Here is a 21,714-nt window from a genome sequence, read left to right as displayed (position 1 = left end):
TTAGATTTACATGACCAGCCGAATACTACTCGATTAATCTCGGTAACCGTCCTGTTATTGGACACTTTCACTCATTGATTAACGTAATCATGGCTGACTGTGAAAACCACATTTCTACAATGGCATCTGAAACTGAAAACTATTCATTTTAAATGATGCTGCATCCAAGCCACTAGGTGTCAGTGGAAGTCCAAGATGACAAAATGACAAAAGTTACTGAGTGCACCTTTAAATATGGTTTGCAAAATAATCAATGTACATTTTTCTCAAGGGAGCGCTGGTGTCTTAAGTAATCCATTGACTGGAGGATTTCAGCACCACGCCTCTCTGGACAGCTCCTATAAGTACCTGCATACAGTGTCTCTAGCAGAAGTCTGTGTGCTGCACATGGGATGAGTGTGTCCCTGGAATACTAGTCAATACAACCCCATACGACGTTCCCATTTATTCTCCAAGATCAAAGCCATGGCTGAGAGTAAACTCCTTCCCCAGGATGATGACCAAGGTTCCCTGCTCTCCAGACTTGGCACAGATAGCCCTAAACCAAGGGTGAAGTTCGGAGGCATGTTCTGTAATATCGAAGGGGCTTTTGAGAACAAAACATTGAATTTTGAGTCGTACAGTCCCAACTCTGCGAGGAGGAATCCCAAGGCACGCGTGGATGACCAGAGAGATCGTTTCAGCGATACTTCGAGCGTGAGCGACTTTTCCAGCGCCAGTCAAGCGCCTCTGAGACGAGCAGAGGTACCGCACACCCCGTCCTGCAGATCAAAGGGTCAGACCGTCGTATACCCTACCGGACACAACCGTGTGCACAACGGGCGACGAGAGGTAACCACTCCTGTTTCAACAGTCACTATTAAGCTGTAGATAGACCAACCTTTGGTATACACTTAAAGTATGCCAAATTGATTTCCATTTATTTCCAGTTAAAGAATCTCTCTGAGAGACGATGTCAAAGCTAATAAAAGCTATTAATACTTAATACATACTTAATACATACTTAAAGTGGCTATTAAAAATGATGTTCTGGCTTATAGGCTATATAAATCAAACAATTGTGATTAGTAGAAAAACACAGACTAAATCTGAATAGGTAACTGGCTGATTCAAATTATTTTTCCATTACTGTAAATTAAAGTTTACAAAGCCAAAATGATCATTATTAAGTCAAATTATTGTTACATTACTGCATATTAAGCAAAAATATTGTCAAATTATTGATACAGTACAGTATATTAAAAGTTTAAAAATTTTTAAAAAATTGTACAAAGTAAAATTATTGTTAAAATACTAATTTTCAAATTATTTATACATTACTCTCATTGTAAAACAGTAAAACTATTGTCACATTACTGTATATTAAAAGTTTAAAAAGCAAAATTATTGTAAAACTCCAATTATTGTTAAAATACTGTATATTGTTTAAAAAAGTAAAATTATTGTAAAAATACTAATTTTCAAATTATTTATACATTACTCTCATTGTAAAACAGTAAAACTATTGTCACATTACTGTATATTAAAAGTTTAAAAAGCAAAATTATTGTAAAACTCCAATTATTGTTAAAATACTGTATATTGTTTAAAAAAGTACAATTATTTTCAAATTATTGATACATTTCTCTCATTGTAAAAAAGTAAAATGATTGTTAAATTGTTACATTATCGTATATTAAAAGTTTAAATATCTAAATTATTGTAAACAATTCTAATTGTTGTTTCTTTACTCTGTACAATTAATTGTTTAAAAAGAAACATTCTCCTTAAAAAAAATCGAATTATTGTCAAATTATTCATGAATTAACTTTCTTTGTAAACTAGTAAAATCATTGTAAAAAATAAATAAATAAATATATAAAATTAATGTCAAACTACTGTTATGGTCTGCACTTATATATGCACCTAACTGCATATTAAAAGTTAAACAAAAACAAAAAAAAAAACGAATAAAAGGCTGAATTATTGTAAAATAAATACAAAATAAAAAATTACAGTTACTGTCAAATTCTTGTTACATTACATTTAAAGTTAAAGTGAAAAACTATACATTTACTCCGAGTTCATTATTTCCTTTATATATATATATATATATATATATATATATATATATATATATATATATATATATATATATATACACAATGCGTGAAAAATAATAATAAGAACAATAATAAAAAAAAATAATAAATATATACTATATATACTAATTGTAAATATATATATATATATATATATATATATATATATATATATATATATAGATATATATATATACATATATATATATATATATATATATATATATATATATATATATATATATATATATATATATGTATTTATTATTTATATATGTAAAAAAATATACATATATAAATAAAATATTATTTTTACTTTGTAGTTTCTCAAGTGTCACAACTGTGACCAAGAATAACGTTGCTGACTTTCACTAAGATTAACTCTTTATATAATATACTTTATATCCTTTAATCTGTAACATAAATGTATTTTTAGAGACATTCGTTTTATTTCACTGGGAAAATATGGGATTAAAACTTTTCATCGACTAAGAAAACTCGACTATTAAAATAGCCTAGTTAAATACAATTAAACTACTAATTAAAGAGAACGTAAAGTAAATACGTGTGTAGTTGAGTTTGACTCTACAGCAGTAAAGCTTGTGTTTAAAGGGTTGAGCCTCGCCCCTAATCGCCCCTTGTTTGCAGGATGGTCTGAATACTAAATCAGCAGATGGTAAACGGACCGGACAGAGGGTGTGGGCTCTGGAGCTTTTGTCTACTGTGACTATTGAGCCCCGATGAACTAAATTTCACCCCGAATATTGATATCCGTCCACACACACACACACCCTCGTGCACAGCGCCTTTATTCTGACGTGCACACCGATCCAATCATCTCTAGGGGTTTTTTTTTTTCTTTTTGCATCCTCGGAAATCAAAGCTCTGCTGAAATCGGTGGCATGTCTTTCCAAGGCAAGAAGAACATCCCTCGTTCAACGGTAAGCAAAGATAAACGTTAGGCCACCGGTGAATGTTTTCTGGTTGCAGTAACCGAGAGATGATGATGATGATGATGATGATGATGCGATTTATTGAGCAGTCATGGGTGAGCCGCCGCCGGCAAAAACTCGCTGTCCCAGAAACACTGCTAGATAGCCGGTAACACGATACGAGCTGCACCGATTACATTTAATGCATTAAATAACGCCTTTGCATATGCGTGCTTGTTGATGAAAACTGGTTTGGTTCCGTATTATATATGTGCCATCCGGTGGCCCACCGTTTGTCACCGGTTTCACATGTCCATTGTGTCTTTCATTCATTCATAAGCTACCGTTACTCTGATTTCGGGTCACATTTGTACCGGTTTGTCTGACTTGTTTATTATAAGAGAACGTAATCGCTTTGTATGTTCAGTAATAGTGTTGCATCCCCAATTGCACACATTGCAATATGCCAGAATTGCGAGCCAAGTCGGTCAAGCGTTCAAATAGCTTCTCTGGCCTAGACGTCTGTCTGGGGGCCGTGCCCATGAGCCGCTGCCCCTGCCCGGCCTTAAAGAAGCGGGGATTCATCTATGCGCACTACAGGAGCGAGAAAACCCGGGGACGAGCGCTATTAACCCGGCCTGACCGCTCGCGCTCCCGGACTGAGTCTGACCCACATTCAAAGCGAAATGAAACAACTATAATCAGCATGACATTGATGTAGGATACGTCTGCATTTCTTGATAAAAATCACGTGATGTAAGAATTTTGGGATACTGTGGCTAGTTGCCACACTTTACTGTATGTGGGGTAAGTTGTCACAATAGAAATCCTGACAATAAATAGCCAGTTATGGACATTTCAGCCACACTAAAGTAAACATTAAAATAAAAATGAAACTATTGCTTTTGCCTACATATATATTTATATTAATAAATAATTTGTGTGACAACTTCAATGACATGAAAAATAGGGTACAAGGCTAAATTAGAGATAATTTGATTAACATTTAAAATGTTGCAAATGCATGTAGCTAATGGGAATCCCTGAAAATATCACATTTATGGGTATGTATATCTTTTGGGGTAAAAAGCTCCCATAAAACAAATGTATTTTCATATGTGGGGCGAATAGGTGTGTTATGAAGGATGTTCCGAGTGGGCTGAAATTGAATGACCCAATCACAAGGATTCATTTGTATAACTTCCTGAGACCCGAGCATGACTGCTGTGTGCATTTTACATTTCCCTTTTTGATTTGTATCACCTAATAAATATGCAAATAAATAAATAATAATAATAATGCAAAATATGTGGCCAGCGGGACTATTATTAATAACTGAATAATACCACGCTAAAAGCTAAAGAAAGTCAGAATTTGTTTATTTTTGTTATATGTTTCCAGGAGTGTTGGTTATTTATGTTTTTGAGACATTACAGGCATTACATCAGAAATTAGCATAATTTATGGACAGCATCGTCTAGTCACTGCCAACCATGTTAATATAAAATTACACATTATAAATTCTGAATCCAAGCACTGATTACCATTGTCCCATGTCCCATGAGTGGTCCAAACATCATCAGAAACTGAACTTTTGGTCAGATCTTAGGAGTGAATGCACTTAGCTGCATAGAAAAGCTATATGTTGCACCCTATTTAGTGAATGACTCAACCTGCAGTGTGCTGTCTGTCTGCACTGGTCTCAAAACAGTTAGAAATGCACCTTAATTTCATCCTAACTCCATATAAAGCCTCTGAAATCAAAAATGTTCAGCTTTTGGACGAACCCATTTCTTCTCAATGTGATAATTCCCAGATAATACAGGATTCCTAAGGAACAAATGTGCTGAGTTACACATTTGTGTACATTGTGTTTAGCAGCGTGGTAATAGCTCAAATTAAAAAATAAAATAAAAATTGAATATCGGATGAAACTAGAGACTCTAATCTTTTGACTCAAACAGTTTTAATTGTAAAAACGTAATAAGGTTAATAACCAGATGTAGTTTTGTTGGTGGTTCTCCCAAAGACAAACTCTGCTGTGTTCTGTGCTATATTGTTTTGTCACATGTCTCCTTATGTTGAAAGTTTAACCCTTTACTGTCTGGCAGGTCAGAGTGTCCTGAACTGAGATCAGTCGCTTTAAAGTCATTTAAATGATGCGTTGTTTATGGCAAAGCCAAAACACAACATCCACGCATGTGTGCGCGGGGTCGCACAAGGTTAAAGAATACTTGAGATGTAATGAAATGCCAAATGTGATTGAAATTAATAGGAAATGGTGCACCCTTTTCTTTGAATAAGTATCATCTTAATTTGTTACTCAAAATAAGCATTTGCATAAATTGACACATTTTGCCCCATTACTATTGCCTTTATTTCTACAGTATACTATATCACTAACCTCTCTTCATATACTATATAGTATGTGTTTAAAAATCAACATTCAAAACTGCTAGAGAAAATGCACATTTGTGTAATTGAACTTTTAACTTCAATCCGTATAGTTACTGAGATACAGCCCTTGTGACAACTCTGGTCACCTCTAATCATTCATGCAACACTAGCCAACTCCTATTATCTATTACTAAAAGTCTGAATGCCCTAGATGTTCAGTAGGTCGACTGTAACATGAAGTGCAGTCCTGGTAGTGCACACTGCACTGTGGCTTTTTTACGGTAACATACGGGCAACATACTGGTTCAGAAAGCTACTGCAGTGGCTGTTTACAGTTATTTACTGATTACTGTAATTGATGACTGAAGTATATTACTGTAAACATTATTGAATTGTACAGTAAATAACTAATTATATGTAGTAAAAAAAACTTATTACTGCACTATATAACCATATTATTGCATAAGTTTGCATTCATTAAAATCAATTTATATTTATAAAATATATTTGATTGGTACATTGAAACTGTTTCATATACGTACTGTATATATTCTTCCAATAAAAACATTGTAATCGCTCATTAAACACATTGAATACACATTTAACTACAGTTAACCATATGTAACTAAACATGAAATAATGTAAACATTGCAGCAGCATTACAAACTGTAACTCCAATAACACAAATTAATTGTTACATTAATAATAAACAGCCATTAAAAACACAGTGTATGAACTCCTCTAATAACACATTAGACATTTATTAAATACATATCAGGTAACGTAGCCAATATATTCAGCATAAAAACACAATATAAACCTATTTAAGAAACATTTTAGGTAACATGAGCATTCTACTCGATATAATAACACAATATAAACATCCCAGCAGCATTTAAATTGAATTAACATAGCATTAGTCTAGTACTAGCTACTACTGCTTCTACATAGTACTAGTGGTAACAAACATAAAGGTAATAAACATCATTTGATCAATGGCCTTTTTTACACTTCACCATGCCATTCACTTCAGAAGTGCAGTGTGTCGTCATTATAGGGCCAGAATGAGGAAAACACTGAAAATAATAATAATGTTACACAAAGGACAACCTTAATACAACCTGAAGCACCTAAAGTGATCACATAGCACCCTCATATCTATCTTCTACATCTGGCTAAAAACACTTCAGTCACATACTTATACAAGTATGAATACAATAGCTTGAGACAAAGCTTTGTTAATACTTAAGGAAGGAATAATGACAATTCTGTCATTACTGTATGTACATTAGCCTAATGTTCCTCTAAACCTGTATGTCTTCTGTGGATCATGAAAGGGAAAGTTTTATAAAAGGGAAGAGATTGAAGTCGAATTGACTATTTTATCCTGCCTTTATGTGCTTTTTGGAGCTTCAAAGTTCTGATCACCATTCACTTGCATTGTATGGACCTACAGAGCTGAACTATATAAAATCTTAATTTGTGTTCTGCTGAAGAAAGAAAGTCATACTTATCTGGGATGGCATGAAGGTGAGTAAATGAGAGAATGTTCATTTTTGGATGATCTATTCCTTTAAGTAGAAGACTAAACAACAATTATACAGATTGAAGGAGAAGCTGTCATCAGTCTGTGCAGGGTCACCAGGATCAAGTGAACACTGAAAGAAAATTATATTTAATCAGTGTTAAAGTCAATAGGTCATCACACCCATTGGTGTAGCTTCCAGGGGAATCTACACCTCCCACTGCTCAACCATGATCAATGGACACATGAAAATGCTTCATGCTGCAACCCCCCAATACTGAAGCCAAATCGACACCCTTGATCACACCCAATACTTCCCCAAATCTCCTTTAACTGTGTGGCCATTCACATAAGATGCATTCTTTTGTGCTCAAAACAGCGTGATGGAACGCAATAGTGAACACGCGGGTCTCGAGACGCATTTTAAAACATTGGCTTGTTACTGAGGTAAACTTCGCCTCAATCTGTCGGGGGTGGAAGGAGGCTGAGAGAGAGAGACAATTAATTACCAGGATTTATGAATAAATAATAGAGTATGAACACAGAAAGACGTTGTGGGATTTCCGCCAAAATATATCTACAGTCATTTGCTGTATTTAGTTACAATTTGTTACTGTATTATATATATATATATATATATATATATATATATATATTGTAATTTACTGTTATTAATGAGTGACATCACAGAAATGACCCATGAAGCAATGCATATTACAGTTAAATACCGTATGATTATATTATAGCAATTTACTGGTCATTTTACAGTTATTTATCCTATAAACTACAGTAAGGGTTAAAAGTGTGCATCAAAGAACCATCACTGTCTGTCTTGTCTCTCCTCAAGCAACATTGTGGCCCAGAATCAGAAAAGCTCGGCACGGATTTTGGCTGTGCCAGACATGGGCTGCCCATGGAGGTGTCACATTGCATTAAAGTGAAGCTCTGTGGTTTGCACACCATCCTGCCACTGTAACCAAGAGCTGAGTGTGGTAAAATACCCTTTAGCATAACCCTTTGACCTAACATATTTTGCGTTCTATGTAAGACAGAGAGTCATATTGGTTTGGAACAATATGAGTGCGAGTAATTGAAGACCAAATGTTCATTTTGAGTAAAACTAGTTTGCATTGTCTAACAGCACTGTGAATGTTTTATCATGCCTGAGTGCCCTAACAAGCCCTGTTGCCTGGCATAGATCCATGCCAGGGAAGATAATGAAGGAAAAGTGAGCGGGCATTGCTTTAGCTGACCAATATCTGGTCTTCTGTAAGTGGACTTGTGAATTCAACTCATCAGACAGACATAATGGTGCAAAAATGGACAGTGAAAAGTGTCATTAACATATTTCTCCCTCTTAAGACATTCATTCATGCAAATAACACCAGTCATGCATGGATAATATAGTAAATAGAAAATTGATGTCAGAGATGAATGGAGTTGCCACTTATCTTTCTTTTGTATTCACTACTCTGTCTGGATTTTTGGTGTCTGGTCTTTCAATGATATAATCTCTGATTAGCTCATTAAAGAACATTGAATATTCTGCATAGATGGATTTGCATGCATTATACAGCTCTTTGTTCTCTTTGAAATCACTGTATATTAACAATTAAAGCTTTCTCAGAACTGGGCCAGTACATTTATAATGAAATTCGAAAGAAAGAGATTGATATTACTGGTATTTTTACATCGTAAATATCAACTTTCACCTTCAAAGATATTGTAAAAAATAACATTATAACCTTTGAAGTAACTTATGAAAGATGCAAATACAGTGCATCATATTTGTTTAAGTAAAATTTAATGTAATCTCTTTTATGTCATCTCTTTTTTCCCCAGAGTGATAAGCTCATCATCAAAGGTGGGAAAATTGTAAATGACGACCAGTCGTTTTATGCCGACATTTTTATTGAAGATGGGACCATTAAGTAAGATTTCATAATTTTTCACAATCAAAAAATAAAAAGTTTAAATTAAAACATTTAGCAAAATTCCAAACTTACATGTTTATTTTAGGTCCATTTATCTATTTGATTCATTTTTCATTTGCTAACTTTTCATGTTTTTTTTTTTTTTTTTATGGAATACAATTAACAATATGATTAGCACAATCTTACTAACCTTTCTTGTTTTGTGCTTGTTTTGGTTTTTGTATTTTGTTTTGTTTCAGTTCAGTTCTGTTTTTTTTTTTCAATTAGTTTTTTGTTTCGTTTCAGTTTGGTTTTTGTTTTGTTTCCGTTTAGTTGTTGTGTTTCAGTTTTTTTTTTCAGTTTGTTGTTTTTGATTTGTTTCAGTTTCCGTTCAGTTGTTTTTTTTCAGTTTTTTTTTTTGTTTGTTTCAGTTCAGTTGTTGTTTTGTTTCAGTTTGGTTTTTGAATTGTTTTGTTTCCGTTCAGTTGTTGTTTGGTTTTTGAATTGTTTTGTTTTGTTTCCGTTCAGTTGTTGTTTGGTTTTTTAATTGTTTTGTTTTGTTTCCGTTCAGTTGTTGTTTGGTTTTTGAATTGTTTTGTTTTGTTTCAGTTCAGTTGTTGTTTTGTTTCAGTTTGGTTTTTGAATTGTTTTGTTTTGTTTCCGTTCAGTTGTTGTTTGGTTTTTGAATTGTTTTGTTTCAGATTGGTTTTTTAATTGTTTTGTTTCCGTTCAGTTGTTGTTTGGTTTTTGAATTGTTTTGTTTCAGATTGGTTTTTTAATTGTTTTGTTTCCGTTCAGTTGTTGTTTGGTTTTTAAATTTTGTTTTGTTTACGTTCAGTTGTTGTTTTGTTTCAGTTTGGTTGAATTGTTTTGTTTCGTTTCCGTTCAGTTGTTTTGTTTCAGTTTGGTTTTTGGTTTGATTTGGTAACAATTTCTTAAATTAGATGGAATCCAATTAACAATATGACACAATCTTACTGACTTTGTTTTGTTTTAGTTCGGTTTGGTTTGTTTTAGATTGGTTTAATTTGATTTGGAAATGATTTGCCTGAAATGAAATGGACCACGATTAAAAATATGACAAGCATGATCTTGAAGTCTTTTGACAATGTTCAAAAATGTTCTTACAGGCAGATTGGAGAGAACCTCATTGTACCTGGAGGTGTAAAGACAGTGGATGCGTATGGGCACATTGTGATCCCTGGGGGCATCGATGTTAACACCTGTCTGCAGGCCCCTCACCTGGGCATGACCCCAGCAGATGACTTCTACCATGGAACGCGTGCTGCTCTGGCTGGAGGAACCACCATGATCAGTATGTCATTTATATAAACAAACATATTACACCATACATAGGAGAAGAGAGCCGTTAATTTCAGTAAGGACCAGATCGTTAGTTTCAGAAGGTGGCAAAAGATGAGCTCATGAAGGGATGGGTGAACAACAATGGCTCTTTACTGGTTTATCTGCAACATAGAAATGGGTCCGGTTTGCTCTGATAGTGTCATGGGCAGCAGGGATGTGCAAATACAGTGTAACTAATCATATAATCATGCATCATTAGGATAAAATAAATAGACATTTAAACATTCAACAATTAACAGGGAGCAGAAAACAATTCCAATATATTCTTTGAGGGTACGTAACTGTAAATCATGGTGGATGAAATTGTGCATGCTTTGATGACAGAAGAGGAGGGTCTCGGTATAAAATTGTGTGTGTGCATGTGTGTTGTACAGTCTTAGGGCTTAAGAGCTTGTCCGGTCTCATAAAATCAGTTGAATTGGGGTCACAGCACTGTCAAAAACGATTCACTTCTCCTCTGCTAAACTTTTCTTTCATAAGCCACTGTACTTTTTATAAGGTCAGTCAGGAGACAAAAATGACCCCCTCAATTTGTACTCTTAACATGTTAACTTAACATTTTTATTTAATGGTGACGCGTGTAATGTTTATGAAATTCTTTCTCCTGTCACAGTTTATGTGCAGAGACTAAGTAACCCATTCGTAGGTTGACTTCTAAAGAGTGCAAACACTGTGATGTCAACAATGCTACCTAGTCTCATAGACAAGAGTCACATTACTTTACCTACATGGCTCGCTCTATGAATCACAGCAGTTTCCTGGTTATGAACACTAGAGGTGCTTTTATTTACTTTTATTCTTTCACACAAATCACGAGTAAAACAGCAGATTAGCTGTTCATAAACACTTACTTTTGACCCCATTTTTCACACAATGCTATCTTATGACATCATAAAACACTTTTACTATAGCGCATGACTTGTCAAGACAATACATTTCAACATATGCATTACATAACCAACTACATTTAAAAGCATGTTTAAATGTGATCAAATTGTGCGGTAGCTCAACTGATATAGAGTTGCAGACCGGAGTATGAGTTCTGAAGAGCACACGAGTCAACACGTGAGCCGAGAGTGTGTCATAGAAGCAACACAAAATTATGCCGTTAATCAGCACATTAGCTTTTTATGGCACTATTGATCAGGTTTGGGTTTAATGTTTAAGGTAGAGAGGTAAGTTTTGTTAATTTAAAACCCGATAGAGAATTAACCTTAACCTCATCTGTTTGAGAGAAAAATGAACTCGCTTTTAGTGCCACCTAGTGGACATTTGAACTCAGAACTGCCGCAATACGTGAGAAACCACTTAATATAATTTTGCTAAAAAGTTGCCACATAAATTTTTCATGAGATCAGGCTTGAAATTAAACTTCACCTTTAAAAGTGTCAATATTATGTTATATAGACCTAATGAAGACACTGTATCTGAATATATTTCTTGGCATTATAAAGATGTTTTTCGTCAGTATGCTCTGCTGTCTTGCTCACTACCTTCCTTTAGTTGACCATGTCGTGCCTGAACCGGGATCTAGTTTACTGGCAGCTTATGAAACGTGGAGGGATTCGGCAGATAAGAGGTCGTGCTGTGACTACTCTCTTCACATTGACATCACACGTTGGCATGATGGTCTATTTGAGGAACTGGAGACTCTGGTCAAAGATAAAGGTGATGTGAGATTTCAGGTGTGACTTTGATATTCTTTTTTTTTTCTTTCTCCTAATATATAGACATTGCATTGTACTGTAAGTTGTATATTGTAATGACATTTTTTTTAATGCTTACACCTCCAAAAAATAGAACGGAAAGAATGGAACTACAGTATAATGCACTGCAACTTAAAGTTCATTTACACAAATAATTGAATAGTTACACAAGCTCTGAAATATCTTTGTGTATGGCCCTATGAAGTGAGTTTTATGTTTTATATATATATATTTTTTTTTATTATTCCATTTTCCAATTCATTATTTTGGAAATAGTTTTATTTATTCTAAATTCCGTATTCTAATTTATTAATTTGATCATCATAGGGTTAAAACAAATAAAATAAATATTTTGACAAATAATATTCATAAAAAAAAAAAATCATCACAGCACACAATCCAAAACACAATTTGTTTTTTAAAATTAGAGTTATTTTGTCAAATAAAGTGCTACACAGAGCATCACAGATGTGAGATATCACTTAAATATTATTGTTACTACAGTAAATAACATAGAAAGATAAATATACAGTAGTGATATATTTCTGTTATATTTTTCTCCCATTTAAATCCAGCTTTTATTTTGGCGGAAAACTCAGTGAAGCCCTATCTATGTGTTTTTGACTGTATATTCTCACCACCAGATAAGCAGGACGCTATATGGCTACATAATTATTAAACTGCTCAATTATGTGATTTAAGTAAATTAATATATAGTCTGTATGTGCTGCGTGTTTCACAATGAATAAGTGCTCTGCTCTCTGTTTATCTGCTACACACAGATTCTCATGAAGTGGTTTTTTTCAGTGTAGGAGCGGCCGGCTCCACACATTCACTTTGAAGTGCACAGCACATGCAGACCATATATTGTAATTTAATAATCACACTAGGCCATATCACAATTTGAATTTGATTAATGTGCATTCAAACATTCATTTTTGTTCCGCATCTCGGAAATCATAGTATGAACAGCAATCAAGCTCAAATACACATTTAGATTTGGCATGCACTACCACACAACTCCTACAAAAATATATGTAACTCTAAATTCTGTTTCTTATTTTAGGGGTAAACTCCTTCCTCATCTTCATGACTTATAAGGACAAGTATCAGAGCTCTGATGCGCAGGTACGTCTGCCATGTGACATCACTTCCGTTCTGATTATATAGGCCAACTTTGATAGGTCACAGTAATAAAGGATATTCCTAGACCAAACACCAGGCATGTTGTAGAACTGACACCACTTTTTGTTTCTGTAGATCTATGAGATGTTTAGTGCTATGAGAGACCTGGGGGCCATAGCACAGGTTCATGCTGAAAATGGTGACATCATTGAGGAGGTAACCTTGATGTATCCCTTATGATGTACTATAAATTCCTGCACCATCCTCTACACTCGATGCTTATCGGTTATATTTATAATCCCAGGAACAGAAGAAGCTTTTGGATGTGGGAATCACCGGGCCAGAGGGACACGTACTGAGCCACTCAGAGGAGGTTGGTCTTTATGTTCCAAGTCAGTGTACAGTGACCCCAAAATGTACTGTATATGGACACCTAAGCCACGCCCATATGAACGTCTCGAGCAGTTGATTTCAAAACCATTCATATCTGCTCTACTACTGGTGAACTGTGTTAATCATTATGTTGTTCGTCTCCAGGTGGAGTCTGAGGCTGTGTATCGAGCCATTACGATTGCAAAACAGGCCAACTGCCCCCTCTACATCACCAAAGTGATGAGCAAACCAGCTGCTGATGTCATCGCCAAGGCCAGGAAGAAAGGTACGAAACAACAGCAGAAAAACGAGTAAATTGGCGAAAAGGCTGTAAATATATTTAGTGTTTGCATTTCGATTTTGCATTTTCAGGCATGGTCATCTACGGGGAACCAATCGCAGCCAGCCTCGGCACAGATGGATCACATTATTGGAGCAAAGACTGGGCCAAAGCAGCCGCATTTGTCATGTCCCCGCCCCTTAACCCTGACACGAGCACTCCAGAATACCTCAGTTCACTACTGTCCTGGTAAGCAGTGAAAATGATGCAACTTTGAAATCAACGTTGAAATAAAATTCACCCCATTGATGGGGAAAAAAATGATTTGGAAGGAACAAAAAAAATAAGTAAACACTTGAGTTTTCTCTCGCTTGAATGCTTTGTGAGCTGTTGAAAATCAGTTTCATTCAATAAGTAGATAAATCGCAATGAATAGTGTATAATAGGAATGCTTAGCATAATCTCCAATTTATGAATGTGTTAAACTGCCAAAGACTTCACATTTAATTGATGCCCAGCAGTTGAAAAAATATAGGAAAAATAAGATCTGCTTTGTTCTCATTTGTGTTGATATTATTATTATTATTATTATATATTTATTAGGGCTGTCAATTATACGGAAGAGGATTAGGGCCAAGCAATAATAAAAAAAATAAAGCCATCTCGAGATTAAAGTCATTATAATGCGAGATTAAACTCGTTAAATTTCGAGAATAAAGTTGTTGTGTTTCGAGAAAAAACTCGTTAAGTTTAATCTCACATTATAATGACTTTATTCTCAATATTTAATGAGTTTATTCTCAAGAATGTATTTCAACTTTTTTCTCGAAATTTAACGAGTTTAATCTCGCATTATAATGACTTTAATCTCGAGATGGTTTTTATTTTTTTATTATTGCTTGGCCCTAATCCTCTTCCGTAGTCAATCGATTACAATTTTTAATCGAATTAATTACATGGTGTCCCGATTAATTAATCGTGATTAATCGCATAGACAAATATTTGCTGAGAAAGCCCATCATATAACATTGGCATAACCATGTTACCTATAGAAATGAGGAATAGGTGAATGAATTTGAACAAATCATTTTGGTGAATGGATTGAAAAGATTTGAGTCACTGAGTTGATTCAGAATCGCCTCCACTATTACAGAGCATTCACATGCTGGAATACAAATACAAGAGTGCCAGAAGTTTCTCGTTTAAACACTAATATCATTAGAGAATACAACCCTTTTTTTGCAAATGAATGCAAGGATTCCCAGGGGAATGTAAAATGTTTGCGAGAGTATTTATTCATTTTCCTACCAACATGTTTTTCCCATCAATAAGTTTGCTTTGACAAATGAATCGCTGAATCAGAGTTTAATTGAAACTGATGATTAAATGAATCATTAAATCAGTGTTCAGAATCAGTTAATTTAAAGAGACAGTTTGATCTGATCCCTGGAAATGAATCGAACTGAGATGCTCACGCTACGTTGCTGCAAAATACTTTTCAATGCAAGTCAGTCCACTTGTCAGCCATCTTTGAAAAATGGTGGGTCAAGATTAAGATCAGAGAACATATTTCAATTGAGCTGTAAAATCTGACAACAATGGTGTCATACATAATAAATTGTGCCTCTTTAGCTCAAAAAACGTTATTTTCCCAGTTGGTATAGCTTATGTTCACACGCGTTCTGGAGTTGATTGACAGGCGATGTCTGTAGGTAAAAGGTGATTGGCTCTTTTTCCTGTAAGGTGGGACTTCCTTTTCTACACCCGCCATATTTGGTGGTCCAATTTCTCTCATTCATTTTTAGTACAAGTGGTCCGTCTTGGGCAAAATAGTCTTTGGTCGCTCTCATACTCGCAAGTACCAAGACAAAGAGCGGCCGCGAAGTTAGTTTGAGGATCTCTGACATGATCATTAATAAACTTACTGACTAAATAAATAGTACATTAAAATCATTGCGATGATATTCAGCAAAAACTTTGTGAATATTTTATGAGTTTATCGCTCAACCCTATACAGTATAAAGATATGGTGCAGTATATCATTGAAGTTAAATATTTGGGTCTTTAAAAGCATAGCACTTACTTACAGTTAATATATTAAACTGTGTTTCAGTGGGGATCTTCAAGTAACAGCCAGTGCCCATTGCACCTTCTCCACGGCACAGAAAGCTGTCGGAAAGGACAACTTCACTCTCATTCCAGAGGGCACCAACGGCATTGAGGAACGGATGAGCATCGTCTGGGACAAAGCTGTGGTATTTATTCATTACAATCTATGTAACATCTCTATTTAATCTGTTCAATGAACACATGAACAATTCAATGACTTGTATTACATATTACCATATACAGGTAGATAAATAATATTGCAGGATGGGCTCTCCCTGCTGACTCGGGGAGAAAAACACCTTGAGAGGAACCACCAGCGGGTCCAAAAGGGGGCGCTATGTCATGAAAAAGTTTACGCTTAAAATGTTCAAGTCACCGGATACATAAGTCTGGCGTGGTGTCGCTTGAAAGCTTAGAATATAAACTTTTCAAAACTATCACTTCTATATTTATGCAACATAAAATAACAATACAAGGCCTGAAAACATCTGCATCCCAAATAAGCACCACCTAGAGGTCATGTGGTAGAAATATTAATTTGAATGTAAAAGTCTTTTAAAATCGCACTTAAATAGACAAATTCTATTCATTCTCAATGCAACTGTACAGGTTATTTTGTTTCTCTAATACCACAGTTCAAAAGAATCACAAAATAAAATGTGATTTTTGTAAGGCATCAAATTCAAATGTTTGATTTATGTGCCGATCACTGCTGCTGTAAGCCTCAAATACCTAAAAACTTCATATCTGCTGTTACCTTACGTAGTTTCTACAAAACTACAAAAAAAGGAGAGGATCTCAGCTTTCTAATGACACCTAGATTGAGCTTCTAGTCCACTCAGAGGCTGAGATATTTGATAAAACAATTGGGGTGGTGCATGAACTGAAAATTAGACTGAATGTCTATGGACCAGCTGCTTTGAAACGATGAGTATTTTGAAATAAAATAGTAGAAAATATAATAATGCAAATAAGAATGACTTGACCCGATTATGTCTCTTCTTCTCTTTCCTCTTGTGATATGTTTATAAATTCCTTCTATAAGCCTTAATAACTTTAGATGCTTTCTTTAAAAGTAGACAGAAATTAATAGTAGTTAAGTTTAGATTGGGTTAAAATTAAAGATGATTTTTGTATTTGTTTTTATTTATTTTTTTACATGTTACAATAATTTCTCCTGTCCCATTTTGATTTTAATATCCCAGAAACAACTATAAGTAAACCATTTGTACCATTGCAGTTACTACATTTTGTATTTGTTGCACAGGCAACAGGTAAAATGGACGAGAATGATTTTGTTGCAGTAACCAGCACAAACGCTGCAAAAATCTTCAACCTGTACCCCCGGAAAGGCCGAATCGCTGTTGGATCTGATGCCGACATCGTCATCTGGAACACAAAGGAGACGAAAGTCTTCTCTGCCAAATCTCACAATCTGGTATGAGAATTCCAACCTCAGTTTCACCATCTCTTAAATGGGAAAAGGTTACCAATCAACCAATTAACAATATTTGTATTTATTCAACATAAGTTTTAAAGTTTTACAGCTCAAAGTAATAAAATGGACCAAAGTTGCATTGAAAGGATACTATATCTATTAGATGGATTGTTTTGAATACAGTGGGATTTGCTTCAGGACATCAATTTGCAACCCAACACAGTTCCAGACCTGTGACATGTGTAGTCTGGATTGTTTTCTTTTTCCTTGCATAGTTTTGTTCATCGTTTGAGGATGAGGGCATGTCACGCAATCGTGTTGCAATCATTTTACGAACTTCTAACTGACAGATGAATTTGCACCTAAATATTGTAGAGTTTGACAGATCCATCTCCGTCCTAATTTTGGCTCCCTGTGTCCTTTGCAGACAGTGGAGATGAATATTTTTGAAGGCATGGAGTGCCGAGGGTTCCCTGTAGTGGTCATCAGTCAAGGCAAGATTGTTCTAGAAGATGGGACACTGAATGTGACAGACGTTTCAGGGCGTTTCGTCCCAAGAAAAGCCTTTCCTGACTATGTCTACAAGAGAATCAAAGCCAGAGGCAGGGTAAGACATGCTGTGAACCAATGCTCATGGATCTGTGTATGGTTATGGATGCTGACTATCTCATCCCACACAGTACACCCTTAATGTTGTCATTATTGGAAAAATCAAGTTGTCTTAATATCTATGTTCCTTTAACTAATTGTTCTTAAAAATCCATAGACTTAAGAAATTAAGTGTTAATAACTCAAGCTATTGAGTCGAAATTTGTGGCTATGGGGAATACCCATAAACACAATAACATTTAAATGGCAAATCTGAGTTAAGTCTACTTGCATCTAGTTATCTTAAATAGTTACGTTCATTCTATTTGATTAAGTTAAATTACCTTTAGTACACACACAATGGTGACGCCATTACAAAGTTCAATTGAGCGAATGTGTTGACTCAATCATTTGAGTAAAATCTACTTATTAGGGTTATCAGTGCATGGCAAAAATATCATTTTTAACACCCAATATCTCTTTGGGACTCCATTACCCTGGAGTTATTCCAAGAAACGTTTTTTCAATGGGTCGCATTATCACATGTTTTCTTTGTAGATGGCTGATGCTCGTGGTGTTCCCAGGGGAAATTATGATGGCCCCGTCCATGATGTCATGAGTATGACCAAATCTGTACCAGCCACTCCAACCACGTGGGGTCCTGGAAAGATCCCACTTGGACCATCCAGAAATTTGCACCAGTCTGGGTTTACTCTATCTGGTAAGCACCTTGCTGATTTGTTTCTTGCCCCTTGATTTGGGTTGTTTGCCATTCCAAATGGAATTGAGAATGCTTTTTAAATTCCAGTTTAATTCCTGAATTTTAATTGAGGTAGCAAACAGGATCCATCATTGTAATTTGTATTTGAATTGGACCATCAGAGAATAAAGCATTGATATTGATCATATATATATATATATATATATATGTATATATATATGAAGTCGAATAAATTATTCGGAAAGGCACAAATAATGACTTTAAAATGAAAACCGGATTCGTCCTAATATTATAAAAAATATTCGTATGACTGATTATCCAAAAAGATGAAGCATTGTTGTCAATAAACATATTTAAAATTACAACGAATTTATGAAACAAAAATTCAGTTTCATGCAGATATTAATATCTGAAATATCAGGAGAATCCACAACATATTCAACAGTTAATGTAGCCTACAAATTCAGCTGCTTCTGGTAAGAAAAAAAAAAAGAATAAAATAATATTTTTTAAAATAACAATTGTATAATAATTATTATCATTAAGTTATTACAATGAAAAGGCATGTACAGATGAAGCTGAATTTGTAGGCTACATTAGTAGGCTCTTGACCTAATCTGCATGTGCTGTGCACTTCAAAATGAATTTGTGAAGCTGGCCGCTCATACACTGGCAACACACGATTCACGAGCATTCATGACAGAAAGCAGAGCTTTGAAGTGCACAGCACATACAGCCTATTCATTTACTTTAATATAACACAGATTTTAGGGGTTCAATAGTCAAACTGGGCCACATCCGGTGGTGAGAAACTACTGTCTAAGCCACACAAATGGCAAAATAAAAGCTTGACTTAAATGGATGTGTGAAATGGGGAAAAAAAAAAGATAACAATGTATCACTACTTTATAGTAATATAGCCATTTTTACACAACATTTTGATGTCTAAAAATGGTTGAATGCAGAATTCAGAAAAAATAGGCATCCAATAACCACTATATACACCACTATAGACCTCTCGTGTGTTTTTGCTTCAACATAACACCTGTTGGGCACAGAAAATGTCCTGGAAAATTGTGCCTTGAAAAGAGAAAATTGCTAATATTTACAACAACACAAAAATTGTTAGCAATTGTTTTAGCTAGCGGTGACCTTTTTGTGTGACTTCAACAAGCTGTGACAGTTAATATGCTTAAATGTAATTTATTGTTTGTTTTTTTTTTTTTACATAAATTCCAGTTTTTTAAATAAATTAGCTATAAACAAGTTATCATACAAACAAGATATGGGGTATTTCCAGAAACAGATTATTTGAATGTTTTTTTTTTTTTTCAAATTCCACCTTTACAAAAAAAAATTCATCATTTTATAGACCATGGTGGAAGAAAAATGTACATCAATATTTTTTATAAAGTTGTCTGAAAATGTGTATAATGAAGAAAAAAAAAACTCTTAAAATGTTCTACATAACAGGGAACAAATAGACATAGTTAGTCCAAATAAACTAATTAAATGTATTTTTCCATCAATTTTTAAAGTCTAAAATTGGTCCATCCCTGCTTCTTACTGTCTGCAGCAATATAAGTCTCTTTATCTCTAACTCTCTCCGTCTCTGTGACCTCAGTCCTGTAGAAGTAATTTGATGCAACTCATGCAGACATGCTCTCATTAAAGTGAACTCTGTTGTTGATTTGCATGGAATCCAAGCCAAACAAGCAAACTGCAATGAGTTTCAACCATTTTCTCCCTCTCTTGTCTAATTAAGGCACTCAAATGGATGACCACATCCCAAGGCGTACGGCACAAAAGATTGTAGCGCCACCTGGAGGCCGTTCCAATATCACATCCCTCTCATGAGCTTCATCCAGCAGAGGATCCGGGCCAAGCAGCAACAAATCAGTCTCCTTCAGCTTCCAATTTATAGTACCGAATCATGCTAATATTTACCCTAATAACTCCATATACTCGCCATGACCACTGCCAACCAATAAAACTAAATATAGCTTTCCATAATCTCTGTATAATCAACCTGCCTCGTTCTTCTCTGGTCAGACTCACTCATAATGTAGCATGTTCTATTGATCAGAGTCACACAGACTGCATTCTGCTGTAGTGTAGCATGGATGGCGTACAGACGGCTAGTGATCGTTGTGTTTGTGAAGTTGAACTACTGAATGGATCTCATTGTATTACTGCCTTTAAACCAGTGCTTTCCTCATGCTGACGTTTAGATTCTGTAATCTGTCATTTCTGCACCACTAGCGTCATCAGTAGGAATTGGAGAAAGCTATCCATTAGCATTTCAAACATAGCAATTATACACTTTATTGCTCTGTCATTGTTGTGTTTTGAAGGAAAATCAAGAACTTCCAAATTAAGGTCTTAGTGCTAAATTATTAAGAGAGTAATTGTTAGGTTTATCTATGTTGTCTATGTCGAAAGAAACAAAAAGGACTGTAGACCAATGCTTATAAGTGCATTCATAAGTTACAGTTACAGTAAGGTATCATTGTGCTAATATTAATCACTTTGCATTGGAATGCATTTAGCCATTTTTGTATGTTTCTACAAAAAATTTTGGTGCTCTCAATATGCAGATTAAAACACATGTCTATGTGTTACTGTGAGAAACAGTCTTTTTTGAACCCAGACAAACATTTGTAATTCTTTTGAGATAAGACCTTGTTTATATTCCTGTAACGTGTTTAATTACAAACAGGCTTTTGTAGTCTTAACCGGTATTTGCTGGGAACCTTCTCCATATTAGATGTCATGTAATTTTTGTGAGATATTTCAAAGGTCAGGTGAGAGAAAACTGTTCCTTGATTGTCTTTTCTAACTTGTTCATTCTGTAAATATTATTATTATTATTTGTGTATGGTTTGCATGTCGTCAATAATAAAAAAACTGGTTAAAGAAATGTTTTTCTGTACGGTGCCTCTGTAATTTCATCTTTTAAATTGAGTCTTTATAATAGTCATAATTATTGTGAAATGACAACAAGGGATGATTGTAATTTTATTTTCTAGTATTCAGTGTTTTTACTTGCCGACAACAAAAAGGGCATTCATTTTCATAACTTTTCTAGTCATATGATATTACTGGATAACCCTTTTTAGATTGCTCTCAGAAAGAGAAATATGTATTTATACGCAGCATACA

General features: G+C 34.7%; 1 protein-coding gene across 2 annotated transcripts; it reads left to right on the top strand.

Moving 5' to 3' along the window:
- The first annotated feature begins 409 nt into the window (after nucleotides 1-409).
- Nucleotides 410-21,456, top strand: LOC127626822 (dihydropyrimidinase-related protein 4-like). Of its 2 annotated transcripts, none has more exons than XM_052102886.1 (14): nucleotides 410-831; nucleotides 8,778-8,866; nucleotides 9,979-10,163; nucleotides 11,717-11,881; nucleotides 12,986-13,047; nucleotides 13,180-13,260; nucleotides 13,349-13,417; nucleotides 13,582-13,702; nucleotides 13,789-13,945; nucleotides 15,810-15,951; nucleotides 17,073-17,243; nucleotides 17,671-17,850; nucleotides 18,390-18,552; nucleotides 20,318-21,456. In XM_052102886.1, the coding sequence occupies exons 1-14, from the start codon at nucleotides 466-468 to the stop codon at nucleotides 20,407-20,409; spliced, it is 2,043 nt and encodes a 680-aa protein (XP_051958846.1). In that variant the 5' UTR covers nucleotides 410-465; the 3' UTR covers nucleotides 20,410-21,456. The 2 variants fall into 2 exon arrangements, with proteins under 2 accessions (XP_051958846.1, XP_051958847.1); XM_052102887.1 differs by lacking the exon at nucleotides 410-831 and adding an exon at nucleotides 2,769-3,022.
- The last annotated feature ends 258 nt before the right edge of the window (nucleotides 21,457-21,714 follow it).

Source organism: Xyrauchen texanus, chromosome 33, assembly GCF_025860055.1.
Source record: "Xyrauchen texanus isolate HMW12.3.18 chromosome 33, RBS_HiC_50CHRs, whole genome shotgun sequence".
Classification (NCBI taxonomy): Eukaryota; Metazoa; Chordata; class Actinopteri; order Cypriniformes; family Catostomidae; genus Xyrauchen; species Xyrauchen texanus.
The sequence above is the reverse complement of the archived record's forward strand: the minus strand, read 5'-3'. Positions and strand labels throughout refer to the sequence as shown.

Bases quoted from the DNA above. Each gene is read 5' to 3' on its own strand.
- LOC127626822 (XM_052102886.1), top strand. From the start codon at position 466: ATGGCTGAGAGTAAACTCCTTCCCCAGGATGATGACCAAGGTTCCCTG. The intron at 11,882-12,985 runs GTGATGTGAGAT...TTCTTATTTTAG, and splicing joins GACTCTGGTCAAAGATAAAG to GGGTAAACTCCTTCCTCATC. The intron at 17,851-18,389 runs GTAAGACATGCT...TTTTCTTTGTAG, and splicing joins GAATCAAAGCCAGAGGCAGG to ATGGCTGATGCTCGTGGTGT.